This window comes from Drosophila subobscura, chromosome O (genome assembly GCF_008121235.1).
Source record: "Drosophila subobscura isolate 14011-0131.10 chromosome O, UCBerk_Dsub_1.0, whole genome shotgun sequence".
Lineage (NCBI taxonomy): Eukaryota > Metazoa > Arthropoda > Insecta > Diptera > Drosophilidae > Drosophila > Drosophila subobscura.
The window spans coordinates 14367520-14390281 of NC_048533.1; the positions used below are offsets into that span (position 1 = coordinate 14367520).

At 45.0% G+C, this 22762-nt stretch overlaps 5 protein-coding genes across 6 annotated transcripts; 3 read left to right on the forward strand and 2 right to left on the reverse strand.

Moving 5' to 3' along the window:
• Positions 1-5616: 5616 nt before the first annotated feature.
• LOC117896004 (sialin) lies at positions 5617-7754 on the forward strand. The gene is made up of 5 exons (XM_034804000.1): positions 5617-6438; positions 6495-6791; positions 6851-7130; positions 7190-7434; positions 7499-7754. Exons 1-5 carry the CDS (start codon positions 5914-5916, stop codon positions 7655-7657), a joined length of 1506 nt encoding a protein of 501 aa, XP_034659891.1. The 5' UTR covers positions 5617-5913; the 3' UTR covers positions 7658-7754.
• A 1979-nt stretch (positions 7755-9733) lies between these two features.
• Positions 9734-12459, forward strand: LOC117896063 (polyadenylate-binding protein-interacting protein 2). Its single transcript, XM_034804078.1, has 4 exons — positions 9734-9969; positions 11579-11730; positions 11789-11889; positions 11957-12459. Exons 2-4 carry the CDS (start codon positions 11587-11589, stop codon positions 12087-12089), a joined length of 378 nt encoding a protein of 125 aa, XP_034659969.1. The 5' UTR covers positions 9734-9969; positions 11579-11586; the 3' UTR covers positions 12090-12459.
• Positions 12186-19928, forward strand: LOC117896060 (bromodomain-containing protein 4). Of its 2 annotated transcripts, XM_034804074.1 has the most exons (8): positions 14355-14750; positions 14828-15048; positions 15141-15745; positions 15813-15864; positions 16906-18453; positions 18508-18649; positions 18711-18869; positions 18927-19928. In XM_034804074.1, exons 1-8 carry the CDS (start codon positions 14574-14576, stop codon positions 19140-19142), a joined length of 3120 nt encoding a protein of 1039 aa, XP_034659965.1. In that variant the 5' UTR covers positions 14355-14573; the 3' UTR covers positions 19143-19928. The 2 variants fall into 2 exon arrangements, with proteins under 2 accessions (XP_034659966.1, XP_034659965.1); XM_034804075.1 differs by lacking the exons at positions 14355-14750; positions 14828-15048; positions 15141-15745; positions 15813-15864 and adding an exon at positions 12186-12275 and having other exon boundaries at positions 17308-18453.
• LOC117896062 lies at positions 15879-16861 on the reverse strand. The gene has a single exon (XM_034804077.1). The coding sequence runs from the start codon at positions 16830-16832 to the stop codon at positions 15879-15881; it is 954 nt and encodes a 317-aa protein (XP_034659968.1). The 5' UTR covers positions 16833-16861.
• On the reverse strand, positions 19923-22242 carry LOC117896061 (L-dopachrome tautomerase yellow-f2-like). Its single transcript, XM_034804076.1, has 4 exons — positions 21989-22242; positions 21526-21921; positions 20192-20847; positions 19923-20132 (listed from the first exon to the last, which is right to left on the reverse strand). The coding sequence occupies exons 1-4, from the start codon at positions 22179-22181 to the stop codon at positions 19992-19994; spliced, it is 1386 nt and encodes a 461-aa protein (XP_034659967.1). The 5' UTR covers positions 22182-22242; the 3' UTR covers positions 19923-19991.
• Positions 22243-22762: the final 520 nt, after the last annotated feature.

Genomic DNA, 22762 nt, shown 5'->3' on the forward strand with positions numbered 1-22762 from the left:
ATGAAATCGAACTCGAAGGAAGGTAATCTAACTACCATCTAGTATACATTTAAATGAAAGGAATATTCCTTCTCGAAGATCGCTTATAAAGTGCATTCTGTAAAGTCTTAAAGTGCGCTGCGTAGTCCGATTTCTCTCCTAGCTTTTCTGACTTATTTCCTCTTTGCCGCGTTTCAATTTTCCCGTTGGCTGTTTTTATTGTCACTCTTCTGGCTTTTCCCGTTTGTTGTTCTTTTTGTTTTTGTTGTTTTCAGACACATAACGTAAAAGGACATTTTGTGGCCATAAAAATGCTTTGCCACGCACGCGATGAAATGAAAAGAGCAGCCGGCAGGTGCAAGAGAAGTGACAGGCGCTGCTGCTCCCCAGAATATATATTATATATATATTTTATATATACATATAACATATTGTTTATTTATATAGATTTATCTAGCACAAGTGCAAGGACGCTCCTGAAGGCTGTACTCACATTTGGCTCAAAGCAGCTCCTGGACGGACCAGCCCCAATGGGCCCCTCTTGTGGTTGGCTGCTGTCTTCAGTTATCCAAACATCCAATTGTAGCACATAAATTTACATATATATTTTCGTAGCACTTATTTATTGTATTATTTTTACACTTGCACTAAATGATTTAATTAGCCCGAATTAGCACAAAGCAGTTGGAAGTGTCTTCTGGCATTCTCTCATCTGCTGGTTGAAATGATTACAAATTTCCACAAATAGAGGGTTAACATCTGGGATCGAATCGATCTTTAATCAACTAATGCATTTAACTAAATAGAAGCCAAAGGCAAGTAATACCAATAATAAAACGAAATTAGTGGATTTCGAGAACACATGCGATTGGACTTGTTAGTTGGCTGATGAGGGAACGACCCCCGTTCGATATGTAATAAATGACGAACGTTCTATTAATGTGTCTACATACATATGTCAGTCACTGTGTATGGTGTATCCGTGTGCTTATTATGCATATAATGGATTGAAATACGTTAAGCGTTGGCGCGCCGCATATGATGACCTCCGTGACCCGTCCGTCCTGTCCGTCCTGTCCGTCCTGTCTGTCTGTCTGCGGGAAACACGTTTTTATTCCACTTTTCCCACCATAATTCACGGAGAGACAAACGACAGCCGACACACTCTGACACCCGACAATCGATACTCATTAAATAATTCCCAAAAAAAAAGACAAATAAACACAAAGAGCGTAATTATGTAATGCCCCAAAACTAAAGGTATTTCAAAATGTTGAACTAACTTTTACAACTATTTCGATGGCACTGCAGGGCGTCCGGATTTCCCGTTACTTTCTGTTGAGCTTTAATAACTGTTATAGCAGATTAATACGTGTGCTAATGTGCACTACATGTTCGTTCACTATTTGTTTGTGTTTTTGTTTTCTTTTTGTTTTGGGAGAGTCGCAAATATCAGTGCATCGCTTTTTACGCGCACGCCGTTACACTGCTGGCCGACACACACACGATTTCTTTTGCCAACGATCCTTGCCGAGTAAGCTGCGAGCCGCGACTGTGGCGGCTTTCGGCTGTGACTGCTGTTTACAACTGGGTGGCCACTGTAAGCGCAGAGCGAGCGCCGGCCGAAGACTGGGCCACTGTAACGGAGAGCAAGCGCCGGCCGAAGACGCCTACGAAAAGAGTGGAGAGCCAGAGCCAGAACACGTGAGAGAGAGAGAGAGAGAGGACACCGGACAGAAGTTGCTCCGACTCTCGCCATGCGGCGTCTTCGTTCGCTGCGATTGTAGGTAGGTTCCTCCCATGTAAATTGTGTAAAAGCAACAATTTTCCGCCCTTCAATGCGGTGCGGTGCGGGTGTGCCCGTGTGTGTGCGTGTGCAGGTGAGTAGTAGTTATGACACAGAAACTACATATTAATGTACGTAAATACATACATACATATGTACATAAGCATGTACATATATGTATGTATGTGCCTGCACTTTCACGTGGAGATGGCTCATAAAGCTCTCCTGTCAGTCCAAAGAGGAAGCACAAATTGGACAGATAATAAAGGGAAGAAAGAAATTATGGCAAATTAACTGTGAAGTGGGATTCATGGAGAGGCTTCACTTCACAATTTATTACAAAAATTGTTTCTTTACAGTTCCGCCATGCCATGCCAAAACCACAATAAATCCCAGTCAGACCTCAAGCCTGGAGGAGCCAAGCACAGGCGCATTCACTTCGAAAATAAAGAACAAATTGGGTCAAGTGGCCGCATTGGAATTGAACCTACAACCATTTTTGAAGCACACTCTGTTTGCTCACCCACTCCCCACACTCACACACCCCCACACTCCACACAACCCACACTCACCACAGTCGCAGGTAAGAAAGCTGACGGGCGGACAGCAGAGAACAGAATGTAAAGGATTCGGAGGAAATGGTTAACCACAAAAAAGCCAAACACTACACAAAAAACTACAAAAAGAGCCAAAGAGAGAGACAGAGCGGGAGAGAGAGAGAGAGAGAGAGAGATGGATGGTGGCATACCCCGAAAAACCCCACATTACAAGGTAATCCACTCGGCTCCACTGGCAGCACGACAGGCTAATGCTTTTGGTCAGCAAAAGTCAGGTGCACGAAACCGAGTCGCGAGTCGTTGCCTGTGTCTGGTGCGGGGGGGAGTGGTGGGGCATGTGGGAACACGTACAATGTACAACATTCAGGGGTTTTTTATTTGGGTTTTATTATGGCTTGAGTATCGGAGTAATTTGTTATATCAAAGTCATACTCAGACTCGTATGGGGTGTTCCGGATAACGCTTTCGATTTAAAGAAATTTAATTCGCCATAACTTAAAAGTTTTATTAACATTTACTGAGAATGAAAACCCCGCTGAGAACTTGTAGCCAAGCAATTATTTTTGGTAAATGCAAAAATTGCTGGTGGAACCCGGAACACAAAATCCTGTTCTACGTGTTGTTGGCTCTGACGTACGTTTGTAACCCATGACTAGACGCGCGACAGATGGCAAACGAGGCCATCAAAGGACCCGTAATGACTTAAACAATGCACACCACAACTGGACCCGAGTGTGGAGTGGAGTCTAGTCCTTCCTGAGTACTTAAATAATGGCACATGTGGCCACTACAAATTGCCACTCTCTCTCTCTCTCTCTCTCTCTCTCTCTCTCTCTCTCTCTCTGTGAGCGACAACTATTTTGCCATCCATTTATAATTTATAAATGAATTAGCAGGGGAAACTTATAATTTTATTAGCAGAAATGTGTTCCACAGAGGCAAGTAAGTCTTCCCCTAAGCCTTGGCTTAGGCAAAATATAGACACTCGAACAACATCGTTTAACTATTTTGTTTGGTGTTAAATTTTTGTCATTTTCTGTCTATGCGATGCGGCATGTGTGTACACAACATTTTGTGGTACGATAGGAGCGAGCATGGGAGCAGCGTGTGTGTGGAAATTTGTTGGATTTCCATGACAAAAGCTGGACTCCCATGCGACCGTCGTGCTATTTTTAGGTTATAACAAAGTGTTTTGCTGGTCAGGACACGCGACCAGCAGGACTAGGTAATGGCGCCACACCAACAGCAACGGTTACAGTAATGGCAACACGGTAGTATTTTGGTTATGCAAATGCAAACAATGCATTGCCCCTCGAGAGAGAGTCGATGTCAGCAGCGCATATGCTGCCAGCCAGCAGCAAGAACAAAAAAAAAATGCTACGTGGCAAGGAAACCCCCCAAAGCACTGAGAACAGTGTCTGAAATGGGGGCGACATATGCGCTGTATAAATAAAAAATCAATCGAAAAGAAATGTAAATACGAGTATGTAAGGAAGTGTCTCCCAGTCTCAGTTTTAGCTCCTAGTCCCACTGCTGCTGCCATGTCCTAGTCCCTCGGCCCATATGCATGCCAAATGAGCCAACAAGAACATCGCTGAAACAACAACAGCGACTAACATGTGGGCTTTATAAAAAATTCAAAATTTTAATCGAAACATAGTGCAAGCGAAGCGAAAAATAGAAAATGGAACAGAAACAGAAGCAGAATGGGCAAACGTGTTCGGGAGAATGAGCGATGCGAACTAGCAGATAAGGAAAAGTGCATAAAGGTATCACATATAAATATATGTACATATGTACATATATACTCCTATGTATATGTGTGTACGTATGTGTATGTGCATTTGACACGACAAAGCGAAAGCCAATTGCCTGTCAGGACTCGGACTGGACAAAGCGTGCACTTTGACTGTGCTTCAAACCCGCTACCCCGACTGCCAACGCGCTGCACCTGTCTTTTACACTGAGCATAAACTATTGGTAATTACATATCGTTCACTGTATCAAAGTTAACGGAACAAATTTATAAAATTTACAATCACAAGAGTGAGTGAGTTATTCCTCAAGTTAGCAATATTTTCGTGCATATTTCTAAAACGAATACTTCAGCACAAATCTAATATAAACTTTCTTTAAAAAAACCATGCACTGTGGAAACCTTTGTTGAATCATTCGAGTTGGACCATCAAAACCAAAAAAAAGCACTCAGCTTCAATAAGAATCGTGGGATTTCTTGCACAATATCATAATCGAGAACACAAAAGAGGAATATCTACCAACAGCACAAGTAGCACAAGATCCATGAGTTTTAAAAACTGATTTTAAATCTATACATTTCTGGAAATCTCAAATTAAATCTCTATTCAAAACTAAATAAATTCGCAAACTAATTCTCGGCAATTTCTTACAGTGCTTCCCTGCCCTCTTTGATGACCGCACAAAGTGCACAGCACACGGGTTGATGGCACAAATCGTAATGTGAAAACCGTTTTCCGTTTTCCGCTTTCCGTTTCCCTACGTGCGGTGCGGTGCACTGTTTACGCTTCGTTTTTGTTTTCTTTTGTTTTACTTTCTGCTGATGACTTTCTCTCCTTCGTTATTGATAGGCAATAATTTGAGTTCAGCAATCTGCAGTGCAGTGCATTCCCATGTCCGGTCGGATATTAGCAAAGTGTAGGACTAGGATATGTTTAGAAATTATGCATAAGTACAGGTATGCATTTTCAGGTAAATTCGTACTTCTGCAACAGTGGTGTTCCCATAATGTGCGCATCTAAGACGTGCTTTCATTACAGTGGTGGCCAAAAATGTTGGATGTGTGTGGCTGCTTCGAAGACTACAACAAATATTAATGGAAATTTACTCACTGTATTTACAATTATCTCTATTTAAATTCAAGTCTGAAAACAGTGAGGAAGGAACTGTCAAGAGTTCATGGACTATTGATTTTCTATAGACAGCGAAATACAATTTGAATTATTAAATACATTGATTTTAATACAAAAGTAAAACAAAAATTATTACTCTCTTTTAATATTCTACAACCACAAATATTATCTGCTTTTGCTTGCGGTCTTCATTTTCTGCGCTCTCTATTCAATCTTGAGATTCCAATTACGGCACTGAGAAAGCTCTGCAAATCGATCAGTCCCGTATTTGTTCTCAACAAAGATGAGCTTTTTGGGAGCAAAGCGAGAAGGTTCAAGCGAAACGAAGAAGGAGAAAGCAAGGGAAGAAGCTTGGAGTGCTGTAAGCTTGTGATTTACGTAGAGTTCTTATCGTCGCCGCTTGTTACTGCAATTTACAGTTCGTTTTGGTCTACAATTTCTAGATATGTGCGCCGCCGGACAAGCGCAGAGCTGGAACTGACCGATAAATCGCCGGGAAATCGTGCCAAATTGCAAATAACTTTGGGCAAAGTTACATGTTTACATCTAGTCAGAGTGTCAGTGTCAGTGCCAGTGTCGATGGCAGCTCACAATTAGTCTTTACCCCGCTCGACTCACCTGTGGATTGTTTGTGTCTTCACCCAACGTCGTTTAGTTTAGTTGTGTTTTTTTTGTGTGTTTGCGTTAGAAAATAAATGTTAATATGGTCTGCAAGTCATGGACACTGCCGCATCGTGTGTCGGGGCAGGTCCCTCCTGCATCGCACAGTCTCTTGGGTTCGGTTCGCCTCACGTACGCCGTGTGCGCCTTCCTGTCAATCTGCCTGCATTCTGCCATGCGCAGCATGCTGGCTATGGTCATACTGCGCATGGTCAAGCCGCGACCCGAAGACGCACTGCTGATGGCACTGGAGCTGGACAGCAGCAATTCGACTGCTGCGGGGCAGTGTGGCGGCTCTGTCTTTGGCCTGCCCGCAGGTGTGCAGGTCCCACAGACGGGCGACTTGCCATGGACACGCAACCAGGAGCTTACGTTTCCCGGCGTTTTCTACTACGGCTACGTCATCTCAATCCCACTGGCAGGACACCTGTCGGATCGTTTCAGCAGCAAGCGGCTGTTCATCATGTCGCTGGTGTTGGAGGCTTTGGCGTACTTCCTGCTGCCAACGATGGCGCATCACAGCTATGGCGCCGCAGTGGCCAGCTTGGTGGTCTCCGGCATGTGTGCGGTGAGGCTAGTCCACTGGCTGTGCATTGGGTATAAACTTTTGCTCTCTATCCACAGGGTTGCGGCAATCCGCCGCTGTACCAGCTGTTTGTCACCTGGGCACATCCCACGGAGCGCACGTCGCTGCTCTCGTTCGCGTACATCGGGCTGCTCATGGGCTCCATTGTGGTCTATCCGGTGGCCAATTATCTCAGCGACTATGCCTGGGAGCTGTCCTTCTATGTGGTGGCAAGTGTGACGCTGGTCTTTGGCATAACCTGCCACTGGCTCATCTACGACACGCTGGATGAGCATCCGCGCATATCGGATGCGGAAAAGGCGTACCTACAGCGAGAGCCGTTGTCCAAGAGTCAAGTAAGTCAAGTCCAGGGGTTGTTTGAGATTTGATAATTGCATTTTCCACTGTTCAACAGTTGAGTGTGCCTTGGCGGCACCTGCTTACCTCGCTGCCTGTCTATGCTTTCATCCTGACGCACATCTTCCACAACTACACCTTCCTCGTGCTCTCCGTCGTGATGCCGCGCTTCATGCGCGAGGCCATGCAGTTCAATCTCCACGACGTGGGCCTGCTATCGGCAGCGCCATATCTGGGTGGGATGTTCTCCAAGCTGATTTGCGTCTTCAGCTGCGGCTATGTGGAGCGACGCGTGGGTCTCAAGCAGAGTTGGATGCGTCGACTGCTGTATGTTGCCTGTAAGTTTAATAATTAATGATTTATGCATAAGAAATTCATATATTTTCCAACCTTTCAGGCAGCATTTTAACAATGATTTTTATTGGCATTATTATTTGCGCTGGCTGCGAGCAAAAGACGCTGGTTATGCTGATGTACGCGTTGCTTTATGCCACCACGGACATGGGTTTCAGTGCCGGCTATTGGCCCACACTCTTGTACTTTGCGCCTTCGTTCGCCGGTCTCCTATCGGGCGTGGCCAATTGTTTGGCTCATCTGTCGGGATTCCTGGCGCCACATCTGGTGGCCACTCTGGTGCATACTGTAAGTTTATTTTGGTTTATTTTGTTGCTGACCTTTTAAACACTTTCCTTTCTGTTGTTTGCAGGGCACCAAGGCCGAATGGAATATTGTGCTGCTGACACTGATTATTTTCAATGGCATGGCCATGATTGTGTTTGGGCTGTTCAGCAGCACGAGGCTGCAGCCTTGGGATCCACGCAGACGCTTGGAGTCTTTAAGTGCAACTCCAGCCAACGTGCATTAGTTAATAAGAATTTGGCCTATTTTATTTTATTGTTGTTTGTCTCTTTTAAAGCGCGCCAATTGTCCTATCGAATAAAGTAGTTTTTAGTGTTTTATAATGTGCGATTAAATATCGTTGAAGAGATATCTGGCGGCAGTACACAACACTGTTTTGTAAGCAATTCAGCATATTCCCGCGAAAAGCATAAACACGTGTTTAATTTACTTTTAGAACTTCATAGCGGCACGACCGCGCACCGTTGACGTAACCAACTTGGTGGTAGCATACCCCGCTAACAATTGCTGCCGCTGCTTCCTTTGTGGTAGGACCTTCTCCGGCTTCCAGAGCAGTATCAAGCGGCATTACCAGCTGGTGCATCCGGAAGTCGTTTTGCCACGCCAACCAGACAGCGGGATCCCGGCAGAAGTTATGGACCCACAGCACAGTAGTCAGAAGCCGAAAGAGCCGGATGTAGTTGATATAGTGGAGCTCTCAGACGATAAACTGATCGATGCCGATGACATGCGCGTCTCACAGGCACTTAACCAGACTTCGCCGGTGACTTCAGGGACCTTGTCGATGCGGAGCACACCTGCAGCTCAAACGACTGGCTCCTCTTCAGCAATCGGAGCGTCCACGAACGCGTCTGAAGATGACGCCTTCTTTCTGCAATATCTGGGCAGCAAGCTTGCGCATTATTCCACACGCACCAAGCGCCGGGTTAAATTCGAGATCCTTCGAATTTTGTACGCGGCCGACATGGGCTGCTTCGAGGAAGGTGAAACCAGAAAGTGAAATTCATCAAAAATTGTCTAGCAATAAGCAGAACATTCAGTAATAACAGAGCTTTCGCTTTGTCTGCTTCTTTCAAATAAAATGTAATAATCATTAACATCAGCTAAATAAACTGCATGTCAAGTTCTTGGAGCTGTCAATGTCAGCCACAGCAGATCGTATCAGCTCAACAATTAATGAGAAATGTTTTGCACGTCTTTCCTTCTTGTATTTTCTTAGGAATTATCTCTGTAACAACTGCGTCCAGTTGGATGAACCCGCCGGTCGCAACTATTTTTAGAGATCGGCGATAATTGCCACAACCCATGGCAGAGTATAAAAACTTGCTAGCGCGTTGGGAAAATTGCAGTTCCATTTGCAACATTTCAAGATGCAGTACCGTGTGTTTATAGCCCTGACCCTACTGGTGAGAACTTAAACTGTTAAAAATAAACTCGAATTAGCAGACTAATTGTTCCGCAGAGCCTGGCCAACGCCGCACCCAGTGATCCAGCACCAACTGTGGCTGTTGGCGGCCCATTGCCCGAATCGGACAAGAATCATTTGTGCAAATTTCTAAAATCTTTCGAGGAAACTCGAATGGAACTCTTTGGTGTTATCATGACCATCAACATGGCCTTTATATCCCAGGCAGAACAAAATTTCCCACACGAATTTGCTGATTATTTAAATAATCGTCGCCGCGAAAAGAACCAATCGCTGAGCTTGTGGCAAAGGAAGTTCGGCGTCGACAGGGAACAGATGCAGTTGATTTTGCAGAACGATACTGTGGCTCAGCAGTGGGCAAAGGATCATGTGCTCGAGTCGCACAACCTTGAGATGCATTTGTCCTTGTTCACTGCAATTCATGCCATTAGCGAGCGTATGGCCGACGCGGCAACCCGAATGAAGAGCAGCCTGAGCGAGGCAACTGTGGCCGGCGAGCACGAATTCTTCGATACAATTAACCAATATAAAAATTCAGGGCATTTTGGGCTCAACGCCCTAACCGATTTAATGAGCACTCTTGAATCAAAGTTCAAAAATAAATACCAGTGCTCCAAGAAAGTGGATTAATTAATTTATCTCAATAAATAATAATAAAAAAAGGTTTTATCATTATTTTCTGTTATTTAATTTAGGAGGTGCAGAGTGGGTTAACTTCCATTTTTTCCTCAGCATATATACGGTATATTCTGCAAAAATAATGTATAATTTGGTATATTTCTGAGGGACGAGCCGTATATTTTGTCAATAAATCCGCGGCCACACTGATCCCTAACTTGCTTTAAAAAGTTTGTGAGTTGTTTTAATTTTTGGAATTTTGTTTGCTAACAAACGCTCATGAGCCTGTGTTGTGTTCCCGCACAGCACTCACTGGAATACGTTTCGCAATAGATATATCAAAATTTTTGTGTGAATTCTATCTCGATGCTACAGTAAATTGAGCTTTCCCCTTTACAACGCAAAATTCTCAGTGAAAGATCAACACAAGCAACAAGGCGCCGTGACACCTACAATTTTTGTTTGGCAATCTAGTGCTCCTCCACAATATTCAAGTGAGTACACAGCAAGCGAAATCACTGGCCATCAGCCGGAGCAGTTCACTGACAAAGCAGAGGCCACTAGTTTCTTCTGGACATCGGTGTTTTTTTTTCCGCAGAGGGGGGAAAAGAAAGGCGGAAATAAGAATACAGACGCTCGCTTCCTGATTAAATTCGTACAGCACTTCCGTGACACTGGGCTGTCGTTTACTTTAAACTGCTTCTTGACAAATCAATAAAAACGGTCAGAGTCGTCAACATCTCCTACTAAGCTTTGTCGAGAGGGGGGAACTCGACTCTAGGCAGATAGCCTACAGTGTGTACGTGCAAGTGCGTGTAAAGCAGCTTTTTTTTTTATTTCGGCGCAATTACAATAACCAAAGTATATTAATTCTTCAGTCGAATATTTAAGCACTTGCTACCTTGAGCGCTTCGTGTTGTGTTATTAACATTGTTGTTGTTGGCCCGGGTTGAGGGAGGTTCATTCAATAACATTCACAAGCACACAATACATGCATACATACACATGTATATGGAGACCACTGTATATTAAAGTGCCTTGTATCCATGCATATGTATGCGTGACGGTTTACCACCTTTGTGTTTTATGCACGAAATTGTCTGTGCAAATACATTTTAATTTTCGCAATTTTATTTAAAATATGCCCAGCCACAACAAGCTGAATTCTACAATGAGTGTGTGTGAGTGAGTGAGCACGTACACAACGATGGCCTGGTCAGTGTTGACCTGCTGAAGATTTCAAAGAATATGCTAGAAATAGCTAGGAACCAGAAACGAACGGAACCGATCAAGAAAAGCAATGGAAAGTTTTCTTCATACCGATCAAAGTGGCATTACTTAGCTGTCCTAAGAAATCAAACAAAGGAATGGGAATGTATTATTTCATTAATATTACCAAATAGCTGCCAGTTTACCTAATCTATATTTGGCGGTAAAAAAGCTGAATGGCCTCACCTGTCGAGGTCCGAGCCTCTCGCACACATCGGCACGTACACGAACACGCACACGTACACACGGGCAGCCAAACAAACACAATTGGCGCCCCGACCCGAATATTCGTAGTCGATGACGATCGCCGCTAACTTATTGCGTTTTTGCATAAGGTTCATACTTTGAATTGTCACAAGCCAAACCAACTGATAACAATAACGGTACTTATATACTGTCGTAAAATGTTTAATACGTTTGCCGACTGGGATGTGATAATGCCCTGTTATCCTTATCTGTGTCGCTCTCTCTCTCTCTCTCTCTCTTTCTTTCTCTTTTGCTCTTGTACTTTGAGCTGATTCATTTTGTTTTCGAAAATTGTTTCAAACAAAACAAAAAATGCGCAAAAAGAAAAGAGAAAATATAAACAAATACATGCACACAAACCGCTTTCTTAGTATGTGTAAAAATATCTTATTGTACGGGTTGGGGTTTGTTTATGCCCTGCCAAAGGGGACCGGTTCTAGAGAAGACAACAACTGGTCGAGCTGCTTGCCGGTAGAATATGTACATAAATACCCATAGAATAAAAGGCAAACCCGATCAATAGATTTATATAAAACGCATTAAATGATCTTAATTTGTTCAAGAATTATCAAGTCTCTCCGCTCACAGGAATCATCATGTTGTTAAAAGTACCTTCTGTGGACTGGTCGGAGCAAATCATTTATGTGATAGACGACGACGAGTCCCTATCGGACTTTGACGATGAACCAGATTTTTCCGAATACATGTGGATGGAGAACGAGGAGGAGTTCGACAAGAACGTAAGCAGCAAACATCATATTTAAAGTTCGTTTTCTTCAAGCTTTCCTTTTTTTATAGGAACTTCAAAGGCTAGAGGAGGAGGAAATTATGCAGGAATGTATCGAGGCCATGATGGAGGACGAGCTGGAAGAGCAGCTCAACGAGTGGGAGAAGGCAAAGTGAGTAGAGGCAACCATCCAGCCAATGATTAAGTGTTTCATTCTTTTTCTTTTGTTGCCCTCGCAGAACGGAGGAGCAGAACACGGCACTATCCGCGCTGCCTAAAAGTCAGTGCAATGTGGAAAAGTCTGTTTTGAATCCCATGGCCGATGAATTTGTACCGGCTAGTCTCATATTGGACTTGCCCGCCGCCTCGTAAACCCAGCCAACCAGCCCGACCACCACCAGACTCGCAACAAACCCCACACGCCCCATAACACGAGGACCTCACTCGGCAGGCGCTGCAGCAAGCGCACCAGTCGATACGCAAAAAATCCTAAGAAAAAATCTGTAAATCCTTTGCAAGAAAAAACTCGACCTACCATTAGTCCATGCCACGATTCTGGTGCGGACTTGGCCATAACGCAACAGATACGCATAGCCGTAAACAAATAAGATGGTTCTGACCGAAAGCTGGCGACCGAAATGCAAACGAATAACATTTCTGAAATCAATTATAAAACTACACAAAAAAGTCACTGAAAAAAAATACAAAACGTTGAAAGAAACTAAAACGAGAGAAAAAAAACCAACCAAACACAGCATGTAACCAACCGACTAACAACTATGCCACGTACATCATTGTACATCGTAATTAGAGTTAAACACGAATTGTTTGCCCGGGAGTAGACGCAGCTGGAGATGGCGACGGCTTTACTTTGGTATTAACGTACAAAACGAAAACAAATGACTTTTTACACGCGACATTATGTGCGGTTGCAAATTTCTACCGAATGCCAAGCCAACTACGACTAACACTAAAACTAACTTAACTACGCCAATTTGCAGCTAAAGGAAAGTGTAAGCTACCAGCAAGACTCGGAATTTGCAGCCCAAATAACCCGTCAAGCCGTTTAAATGAAATTTCATTGCAAAGACTTTAATTTTAGTTTACACTTTATTTGTAATTTACTACTACCCCTCCCTGCCCCACACTAAACCTTCTACACTTGCTTTAAGTTTGACCATTTTTGTGTGTTTAAAAAGTAACCCAACCTAAAACATTGTTAACTCGTTGTACGTTCTACGCCTAAGTTAAATGCCCCGTTCGGACTCTCGCAGTACATCATACTTGTAAATTACGACTATAATTTAGTGACTAAAACGAATTGAGAATTGAGATACTAATGTTTAAAAGCCTCTTTATACAACTTACATGCATAGATATAAATAATTTACCTTAGTGTTAATCAAATGAAACGAAAACGAAATGGCAACGGCTGCGGAACAATAATTTTTGCAAATTTTTGCATGTCAAAATTATTGTTCAGCACGTTTGTCGCCCCTGCCCCTGCCCCACACAGAGCAAATGCACAAAAGTATGTAAAAAACAGATTGTTTTTAATGTCGTTAAATTCCGATTTTGGCATGTAGAGAGAAATGAATTACTATTTTTTCAATCAGCTTAGACCTAGAGATTTAAGACAGCATCAAAAGATCTACTACATTACTTACGTTACGTGTGATATAAAGATACAAAAAAAAAACAAAACAAAAAAATATCAAAAATGATTTTAAAAATCTCAATAAAAAGAAGTATTATAGCATAAAAATAATGGATGTTTTTTGGTGTTTTAGATGCATATTATGATGTTATTTGTGATAGTAGCACAATTCAGTATCGGAATGTTATCAAACAAGTTAGAAATATTAATGTGTATTTGAAACCCGCGCCACCAACTTTTTTGACCCACAGCTGTTTCATGCTGGTGCTGCCAACTAGTCAATACCAGTATATAAATACCGATACTAAATATTGTAGATATTTTATTATATATGTATGTGACATATTCAACATATTATTTTCCGCGGCTTAACTTGATTTGTCCACCTATTTTTTAAATATAGTGGGGCATAGTTATTTTTTTCCATGGCATATTTCTGCGAGGTATATTTGATTGATAAGTATCAAACATGTAGAGGTAATCTTCGGCTCAAATCAATGAAAAAACAAGTAAATCTGCGTTCGAAAGTTATCTTAACAATATTTGCATAATAAAGAAATATTGAGGCACTATTATGTTTTAGAGCAGCTTTGAAAAAGAAATGCTAATATTAAGTAATGGATACAGGGTATACAAAGGAATATGCTACTGGGTGGCCAGCAACAAAACGCAGAAAACGTAGCGTTTATTTATTTCGTTTTGTTTCTAACCCTTTCAGCTAAATCGTTATTTTTGTAAACAAGCCAATAAAACAAGTCATGAAAATAAGCCAATCTTGTGGAGAATTGAATCATGATTCGAGTAAAATTGCAGTTTCAAAGCTGAGAGGCCTACCCAGCTGGTAATATTAAACAGAAAATCAAAGTCGAGGAAAATTATTTAAGATTTACGGTGTATTTACAGTATATTTTGAAAATGCAAGGGTATATTTAGGTATATTTTTGAGGGTCTGTCGGTATATTTTATCGATAATTCCGCGGTCACACTGCTGCAAACATGGCGTTCGTTGATTTTTTGTTGTCGTTGTCTAAGAAAATGCAGCTTATTTTGCACTAATAGTGTGTGAAATGTGAAATAAACTCATTCAAGTGAAAGGCCCAAGGCATGCAAATTGAGCACCCGATACCCACTATCCTGCATTGTAGCAATCGTATACAGGAGAGCAACGTTGCCACAGGACCAGGACTGGGTCTGGGGATATGGCTGCGGCTGCTGCAGCACCTGCGAACACAAACGCACCTGCACCACCATCGGGCGTTAGCGCTGTCGCCACGGGCATCGGGGCCATTAGTGGCGCTCAGTTTCGCGAAATACACAAGAATACGTGGTTGAAAAGACTGACGGCCGATGGCAAGAAGCTAACCGTTGGGCCCAAGGTAGGTCGCGTGGGCTCCGCTCCAACCCGATCATTGAGAAACTGTATTAATTAATGAATTTCTTGTGTCTTTTGCAGAAATCCGAGTGCAGCTGGGTGGTATTCTGCGTGCACGATGACACGGAGGCGCTACTCGAAGGATATGCAGAGCCGCGCCAGGCTGCCGGCCACATGCCCGAGTGGGCGGTGTCATTGCGGGAGACGCTGCACATATCGCACGCCCTGATCCCCAATTCGCACGAGTTTGAATTTGTTGTAACGCTCAGCAATGAAGTGTTGCGCTTTCATGCCGTGTCATGGTAAGCTGCCCCTGCCACACGCAAAATATTTAATTGCTTTTGCATTACCCAAACACACAATTCACTTTCGGTTTCGCTGTTTCGTTTCACAGGGAGATTATGCAAGAATGGGTGGAAACGCTGCGTTCGAAGCTACGCGAAATGAAAATTCTATCGCCGCGTGAAAACCTCTACACAAAGTTACCTGAAGTGCGCGCCCCCTTGCTGCCCACACGGGATCCAACATCACCGCTGCCGCCGCCACCGCCAGTGCCGGCGGCCCTTGTGCCAGGCGTGGAGCGTGTGGTGGCTGCACACCAGCCGCAACAGCAGCAGCAGCAGCAGCAACATCTTCTGCCAGCGAGTGAACCGGCAGCCCCGAGTCCTGCCACCACTGTGGCTCCCACTGCGGCAACTGCAGTGCCACCGGCCACAGCCATGTCCAACACATTGACCCAACATTTGCTCAACATGCTCTCCGATCCGATTAGCACCTACAGCGAGCAAATAAGCGAGACGGCAACGACAGTGCCCGAGCAGCAGGAGCAGGAGGAAGCCACGGAGGAGTCCGCCCAGCAATTGAACTGCAGCAGTGATGCGGACGTGAACCTGTCGGATGATGAATTTCTGTCTCCGCTACTGCGCAGGGCCTGCATCCTCACGGACAATGGCGTGCGGGTCGATGTTGTGGCAGCCACAGCACAGCGCGCCTCAGCGGGTAAGCAAAAGCCCTCGACTTTGATGGGAAAATTGATGAATAATAAAAATATATTTTCATATTGCAGATCAAATCTTAAATCTGGAACATATGCTGCAATGTGAACGACTAATTCCCCGGTAATAAGAACTTTTTATAGTACCTCCGACATCTGCTGGCAGCTCTGCTGCAGGAACTGCAGAACCGCCTCCTTGGTGCTGTCGTTTCCCGTGTAATTCATGACAAAGTGCTGGCGCAGCACCTCCAAATACCGCAAGCTGGTCAGCGCCAGCTCCTTCTCCTGCGCAGCCAGTTGCCGTTCCATAACGTTGCCGTAATGTTCCCTGGCACTGGCCAACAACTTGTCGTACTCCGTGCCCACCTGCTGCACCACCAGGCTGCGCTGCTGGTGCTTGTAATCAACGATGCGACCACGCAATAGCGCATCGAACAGCGTGTCAAGCTGCTCCACTTGTTCCACAGCCTTCTCGTCCGGACACAACGGACTGAAGAGTGTCTTAAAGAATTGACTCTTTGCTTTGGCACCTGCTTTGGTGGACAGCAGTTTGAGCGCTGTGGTGGCGGAGGCGGCGAGCAGTTGCATGTCGCCTTCCTCAGCCAGCGTTTCCTTGTGCTTTTTCTTAAGGCTTTTCCTTGACTGCTGCAGCTTTTCTTCCATCAATAGCAGCTCCTTCAGCTCGCTGCTTAAGGCAGCATTTTGCTGCAACATTTGCTGATTGCGCGCCTCAATGTCGACGTTTCCTTGGCTAATCGAAATGGCACTCACTTTTTTGATGGCCACAGACTCGCAATGGAACTTTGGCCTGTGCTCGCAGCGCTCTTTCAGTGCGCTCAACTTCATTTGATAGCTGCTGGGATCCGTAAAGGGATAGCCAATGTTGCTCTTCCTGTTCAGCTGTGCGTGCAGCTCCAGCATCAGCCAATTCCGCTCGAATCTTTCCTCGGACGAGGCCCGATGGAAGATGTTAAGCCAGCGGTTGCAGATGGGTATGATGTGATCCTTGGCCTGCAATTTAACAATCATCTTGCCCACTTCAATCACTTCCTCCACGAAGAGCTCGTCCAGCCTTTCCGCAGAGATCGCCATGTCGTCTGATTTGAGTTTAAAAATATTTTACATCGAGTCTATTTGACGTCTGACTAAAAGTTTACTTTTCCAGGCCCCAAACATCACGTTCCATGTCCGCTGGAGCTGCTGATAAATCGAAAAGGATGCCACGGAAGCCACTCGTCGTGTCTCAAGCGACCAGCAACAGCGCTCCAGGCAGCGATGAACCTCAGGACAACATCACAATTATTCAAGTCTCGAATCCAAGTAACGGCCAGGAACAACCGCCCGAATTGCCGCCCAAAAATAACACTATAATAGCTGAGATATTCCGCTTTCCGGAAGTTGTTGGCGCTGCCAAAACGAAGGCGAATCAGAAACAAAAACAACAGCAGCAACGTCCACAGCCGCTGCAGCAGCAAACTCAGCCACAACCGCAACACGAATACAAAAGCAACGTACAAATCATTCCGTCCAATGCCAGTACCATTCAAGTGCTGGGCCAACAGCCCAGCAGCAGCAGCAGTAATGCCTACACGACTCCAGTAAAACAAAATGCTTCCAATGCCACAAACCCACAGGCGGCGACTGGCAATGCCAACACCACCAAGGTAAAGGTGATGAGCGATGGTGAGGCCACCACGGTGGCGGTGTACGGCACTTGCTATCCGTCTCCAACTACAATAGCAGCGCCAGCGCCAAGTGGGAGTACCGCCAGTGTTCCCGCCAAGCCCCAGACGACGCCCAAGCTCAGCAAGAAGATAATACTCAGCGCCAACACCTCGGGCATCACGAACATCAGCGTCAACAGTGAACAGAGCAGCGACTCGATCATCAGCGGCAACGTGCACTACGAGAAGGTGTTCCTCTCCTCCAGCATACCCATCAGCAGCGGGAGCAGCAGTAGTCCAACGAGAACACAGGACACAGAGCGTGCAGCGAACAGCTCCAATGTGCAAACGCAAACTCCAAGCCAACCCACGCTTCCCAATGGCAGTCCAGCACTGCCGCGTCGGCGCATTGCCTCGCCTGCGGCCCAGCCCGCACCGAGCACTGGCCGCGCCATGCCACAGCTGACGCGTGGCCTGACCGAGCTGGTCATTAGTTCGCGGCCCAGTCGACGCGACTTTCATTACCTAAAAATGCTCAACACGCCGCTCAGGAGCAAGCCGTCGTCGAAAACAACGAGCGCGGCCAACAACAACATCGAGCAGCAAGCAACGCCCAGCTCCAGTGGCAGTGCAGCGCCGCCTGCGCACCGTAGCAATGCCGCTGCCATAGCTGCCGACAGTCAAGAGCAGCGCAGGCGCAGCTCGTCCACTTCTGATGCCCAGGCGCCGCTGCAGCGTAATGCAGGGCCAGCCGGTGCCCAGCCGAACGCGCAACGAAACGAACGAAATGCCAACAATAATGAGCAATTTACACCAGGACGTGGCGGTTTTCGCATGCAACCGCCGCCTCAGGGCGCTGCCTCGGCTGGCACGAATCCGAACAGCGCGGGCATGCAGCAGCAATCGCCCAACAAGCGGCTAACGCTGCGCGAACAGCAGGTGATGCAGCTGCGACGCGAGATTATGCACCCGGGTGGAGTGCGTCTGAATCTGCGGCGCAAGGATTGCGTGGGCTCCATTGCCTGGGTGGAAGCTTTCGGGGGTGTATGGTGAGTGGATAAACATTGATTTTAGATACCTAAATGATATGCCATTGCTTGCAGGATTGCTGGTTGGAAGCAAAAAGAGCATCCGGTGCTATACAATGCTCTTCACATCGGCGATCAGCTGTTGTCCATCGCAGGCGTTAGCATCAGCAGCGCCACGGAGGCCAATAAGATCATAAGGAACACCAATACGCTATTTGTGAGTGTGACTTCTCCTCTCCTAGTTTGTTGTACATTTTCTAAGCTTCGTTTTGTCACAGGTCGAAGTGCTGCTGCGTCGCATTCCCTTTGGTCGTGCGTATGCCATACGCCGCGATCGCGAGGGTCAGTGCCTGGGACTCATACGTGATGGCAATACCTCAACGATTGTGGATGTGGTGCCCAACAGCTTGGCCGCGCGTCACGGACTGCCGCCCAAGGTAAGCTCTAACTTTTGGCTATGGCTTGGGCAGGCCTTAATTTCCTCTCTCTTGCAGACGCAATCATGCGATGGCAACTCGCTAACCTTTTGGATGCTCACGGAGATCAATGGACGGCCGCTGAATTTGTTCTTCAAAGATCTGGAGATACGCGACCGCCTGAATTCGGTGGGTCGCGACATATCCATATTGGTGCAGCCTTCGGATTTGATAACCAAGTTGAAGAAGCAGCTGAAGTCGCTGCGTGGCTACAAGGATTATCTAGTGCAGTAGTTGCTGCCTCGTTGGTGCAGTCATTGCATATAAAAGTCCAAGAATGTGTGGCGATTTGATATATTTGTATAGCTGCTAAGAAGCAACTCGAAACTGTTATATGCTGTTAGACTTGAATCACTTTTTATTGTATATTGTATAGCTCTGGGCCAGTAATCATTCCAACACCTATACCCATACCATTCCAATTGGAAGCTGATAGTCAACCTCGTATATGTAGAAACATTTTGATATGAAAAAGGACTACTTAAAGGACTAAACTTAGTACAGAACAAAAGGAAAACCTATATATATTTTTGCAAATTTTTTATATAAACTCATATATACACCACATATATATATATCATATACAAATTGATTATCTATAGTTATATATAGACTATATACTCTATATGTATAGCTGACACTTTGAAAAGTTACCAAAATTTACAACTCGATTACGTTTTTTGGATGCCACATTATGAGAAATTTACACCCAGTATTTAAGCTAATCATTTTGATATACTTTTCGGTTCAGATTCCAGATATTATATACATATATATAGAATCTAGTACTAGAGAAAAACCTGTGTAACTTAGTATCCTTATGCAATATTAGAGTGCCTCTGATTTTGTTTTGAATTGATTGATTCGATTGTTTAATGTTTTCCTTCGTGCATCAAACATCTGCGTAACTTTTAAGATGTGATAAAAAATGAGTACTCAAATTTTAGGCAATTTTTAAACGGTACATGTATTTGTTGTAAATGCTTTTTGATTTATTTTATATTATATTATATATCATTATTATTATTATGTACACATAAGTTTCCAGTGGAGTGGGTAACACATCATTAAATCAATTCCACATCACTCACAGACCGTGCCACGTTTTGCCTTTGTGGTTGTCTGCTTCCAGATGCGGAAATTGTAGACATCCGTATCCAGCGTGGAGTATATAAAGATGGGCATGGAGTTGGACATAACCCAAATGGTGCCCTCCTCGTCAATCTGCAAGAAAAATAAACAAATACAACTAATTGGAACAAGGACAACAAAGCTCTTCCCACCGTCAAATCGCTGGGATAAATCATATCGCTGGCATTCGAGTCCACAGTGCCATGGTTCTCCACGGTAAAGGGTTTGCTGCTCTTCCAGCATCCCACGCCGTTCCGCTGTATTTCTGCAAAGAAAATCACACCCGTGCGCGGATCGTAGTCGTGCATGGTCGACTGGGTGGAGGGACCGCGGCTGCCCAGCACACGGAAATCATTGCCATGATCGGAGCGTGCGGCATTCGACTCCTGCTGCAGCACGCGACTGGAGACCACAAACTCATTTGTGCTGGCCATCGGATGGAAGTAGACGTCCCGACTGCCGTCCGGCTGCCGCGGACCCAATGTTGTGCTGAAGATGCCATCGTCCCAGCGGAACACCTGACCGCCAATATCCAGATCACCAGCCAGCGGATCAAAGTTAAAGTAGTTGTGCTCGAAGGCCCAAATCCGATCATCCGACAGATGGTACACGTACAGGCGGCGGTAGACCAGATCCGGAATGTAGGCAAAAGCATCGCCACACTTGTTGGGCTCCACATCGATGGTGAGACTGGCCAAGCCGCGACCAGTCTCCACGAGGCTCTCGGGTATCTCGAAGCGTTTGAGCACACGATCAGTGTTGAGGTCAACTATCCAGATGCTGGGTCGCCGTATCTGCTGGCGATTGTCTGAAGGATACGATTTTGGAGTGCGATTATAAGTTTTGCATTTAACACAAAACAAAATGCATGTCTTGTCAGGAATTGTTCTGTTTTGTACGTTTTTACATCTCAGAGACTCTGCGGCTGGAGCAAAGGTATTTTTTGTGCCGATTCCTTCACCAATTTTAAAGCTTACAATCATAGATATCATCTAACAGATGAAAAACCCTGAAGATCGTATCATTTATCTAGCCCAATTGAAGTTAATATTCCCTCTTAACTCTCTCCCAGTGCTGCTTAGCAGTAAAGGGGCTCTCCGTGTATTCACAGCCAGCTTTGCCTGAGCATTTTTGATCTAAAACCCATTCCAAGTGGTTAACAATGAACTTCCCATAAAAAATATTACCCGTACCAACTAATAATAGCAAACAATGCCTCATAAAACACCTAACAATTCCACCGAATACGTTCGAATAAATAATGCACCAACACCAAGGTAAGGTGACGACGAGCTCGGGTCTACAATTACTAATGTCAGGCAGGTCTCAACACCAACAAACATAACAAATGGCTGTCTGCCTCATGCAATGCTAATTTCTGCCAATAATTGAGCTTGTGGCATAACACAAAAGTTGATTAAGTAATGCGAAACGATGCTCCAGGATGCAGTAGGGGAACCCGTGGGCTATTTGCTCATCAACTTACTTGGATACTCCAGCATGCCGGTGTCAATGAACCATAAGCGCTGGCAGGCATCCACGGTGGTCCGATAGACCGAGACCAGATTCTGCGAACTCTCATTAAACTGGTTCAGCGCGAAATTTGGATAGGCGTGCAGCTTGGGGCTTTGTTCTCTGCCATCGCGCGTCATGTCGATGTAGTTCAAGGTCGACGGGATGCCGACACGCCGCCGGGGCATCGTGACGAAGAGGCGTCCCCGGTAATGGGTTGCGCCCATTGGCACGTTGTTGTAGGGAATGTACGGAGCATCCGCGTTATCAGTGCTGGCACCAATGCGCGGTCGAACGCCCTGGGGGCTGTCGCGGGAGGTCAAACTTTCACGTTTGCCACGCGAATACTTTCCTGGAAAAACCACCGGAGCTGGAAAATGTAAAGTACACAAATTAATGTTGTTTTTCCTTTTCGTTTTGGGTTATCTGAGCGCTACCTGAATTGAGTGGCCTATCGGGTCTGGTGGTGCCCTGGTGGCCTTGATTAACCGGAACAACGTTAAGGCCATCGCCGCGATTGTAAAAGTCCATCTGCTTCCATTTGAAGACCTCAATCATGCCATCACCCTGCACAATCAAAAACAATTGCGGCAATCCGATTAGGCAGATGAGTAAGTGTGAAGATAGCATAATTCGTTTGTAGTCCGTGAAACCAACTCGTTAAGCTCCAGCATCCGCCTTGCTTGGCTGAGAACTGAGACTGATATTCCATCCATTTCCCATTTTTCGAATTACGTGCGCCCAGCTCAAAAGTTCAATATTTGATAAGAGAATGTATTTGATGTGTGCTCTGAGAGCCATCGAACCGGTTTTATATTTATTCTAAAAGCACTAGAAGCGGCGAGAGCTAAACAGACTCTTGGGAGAAATTCTATCCACTAGGAGTCAGATAACCAAGGGGATTTGAAATTCTGAGCGTTCCAAATCTGGTGAATCGACCACATGAAATCCATTCGATTGGCATGCCGCAACACTGCAACACTGGAGGAAATACAGGGTGACCGTAATGGGAACGTAATGATCAGCTACCCTTGGGGAAAACAATATAATAGAATCGAGGATATGTTTGAAATCTAATCAATGCAGAACTAGTCAGTCTCTGTTTTAAGAAATCTCTGCTACATTTTTCCAATTGCACAGATACCGAGAATATGCTTCAAGATCAATAAATATAAACTGAAAAACAAATGAATAGTTTAGGACATGTAAAA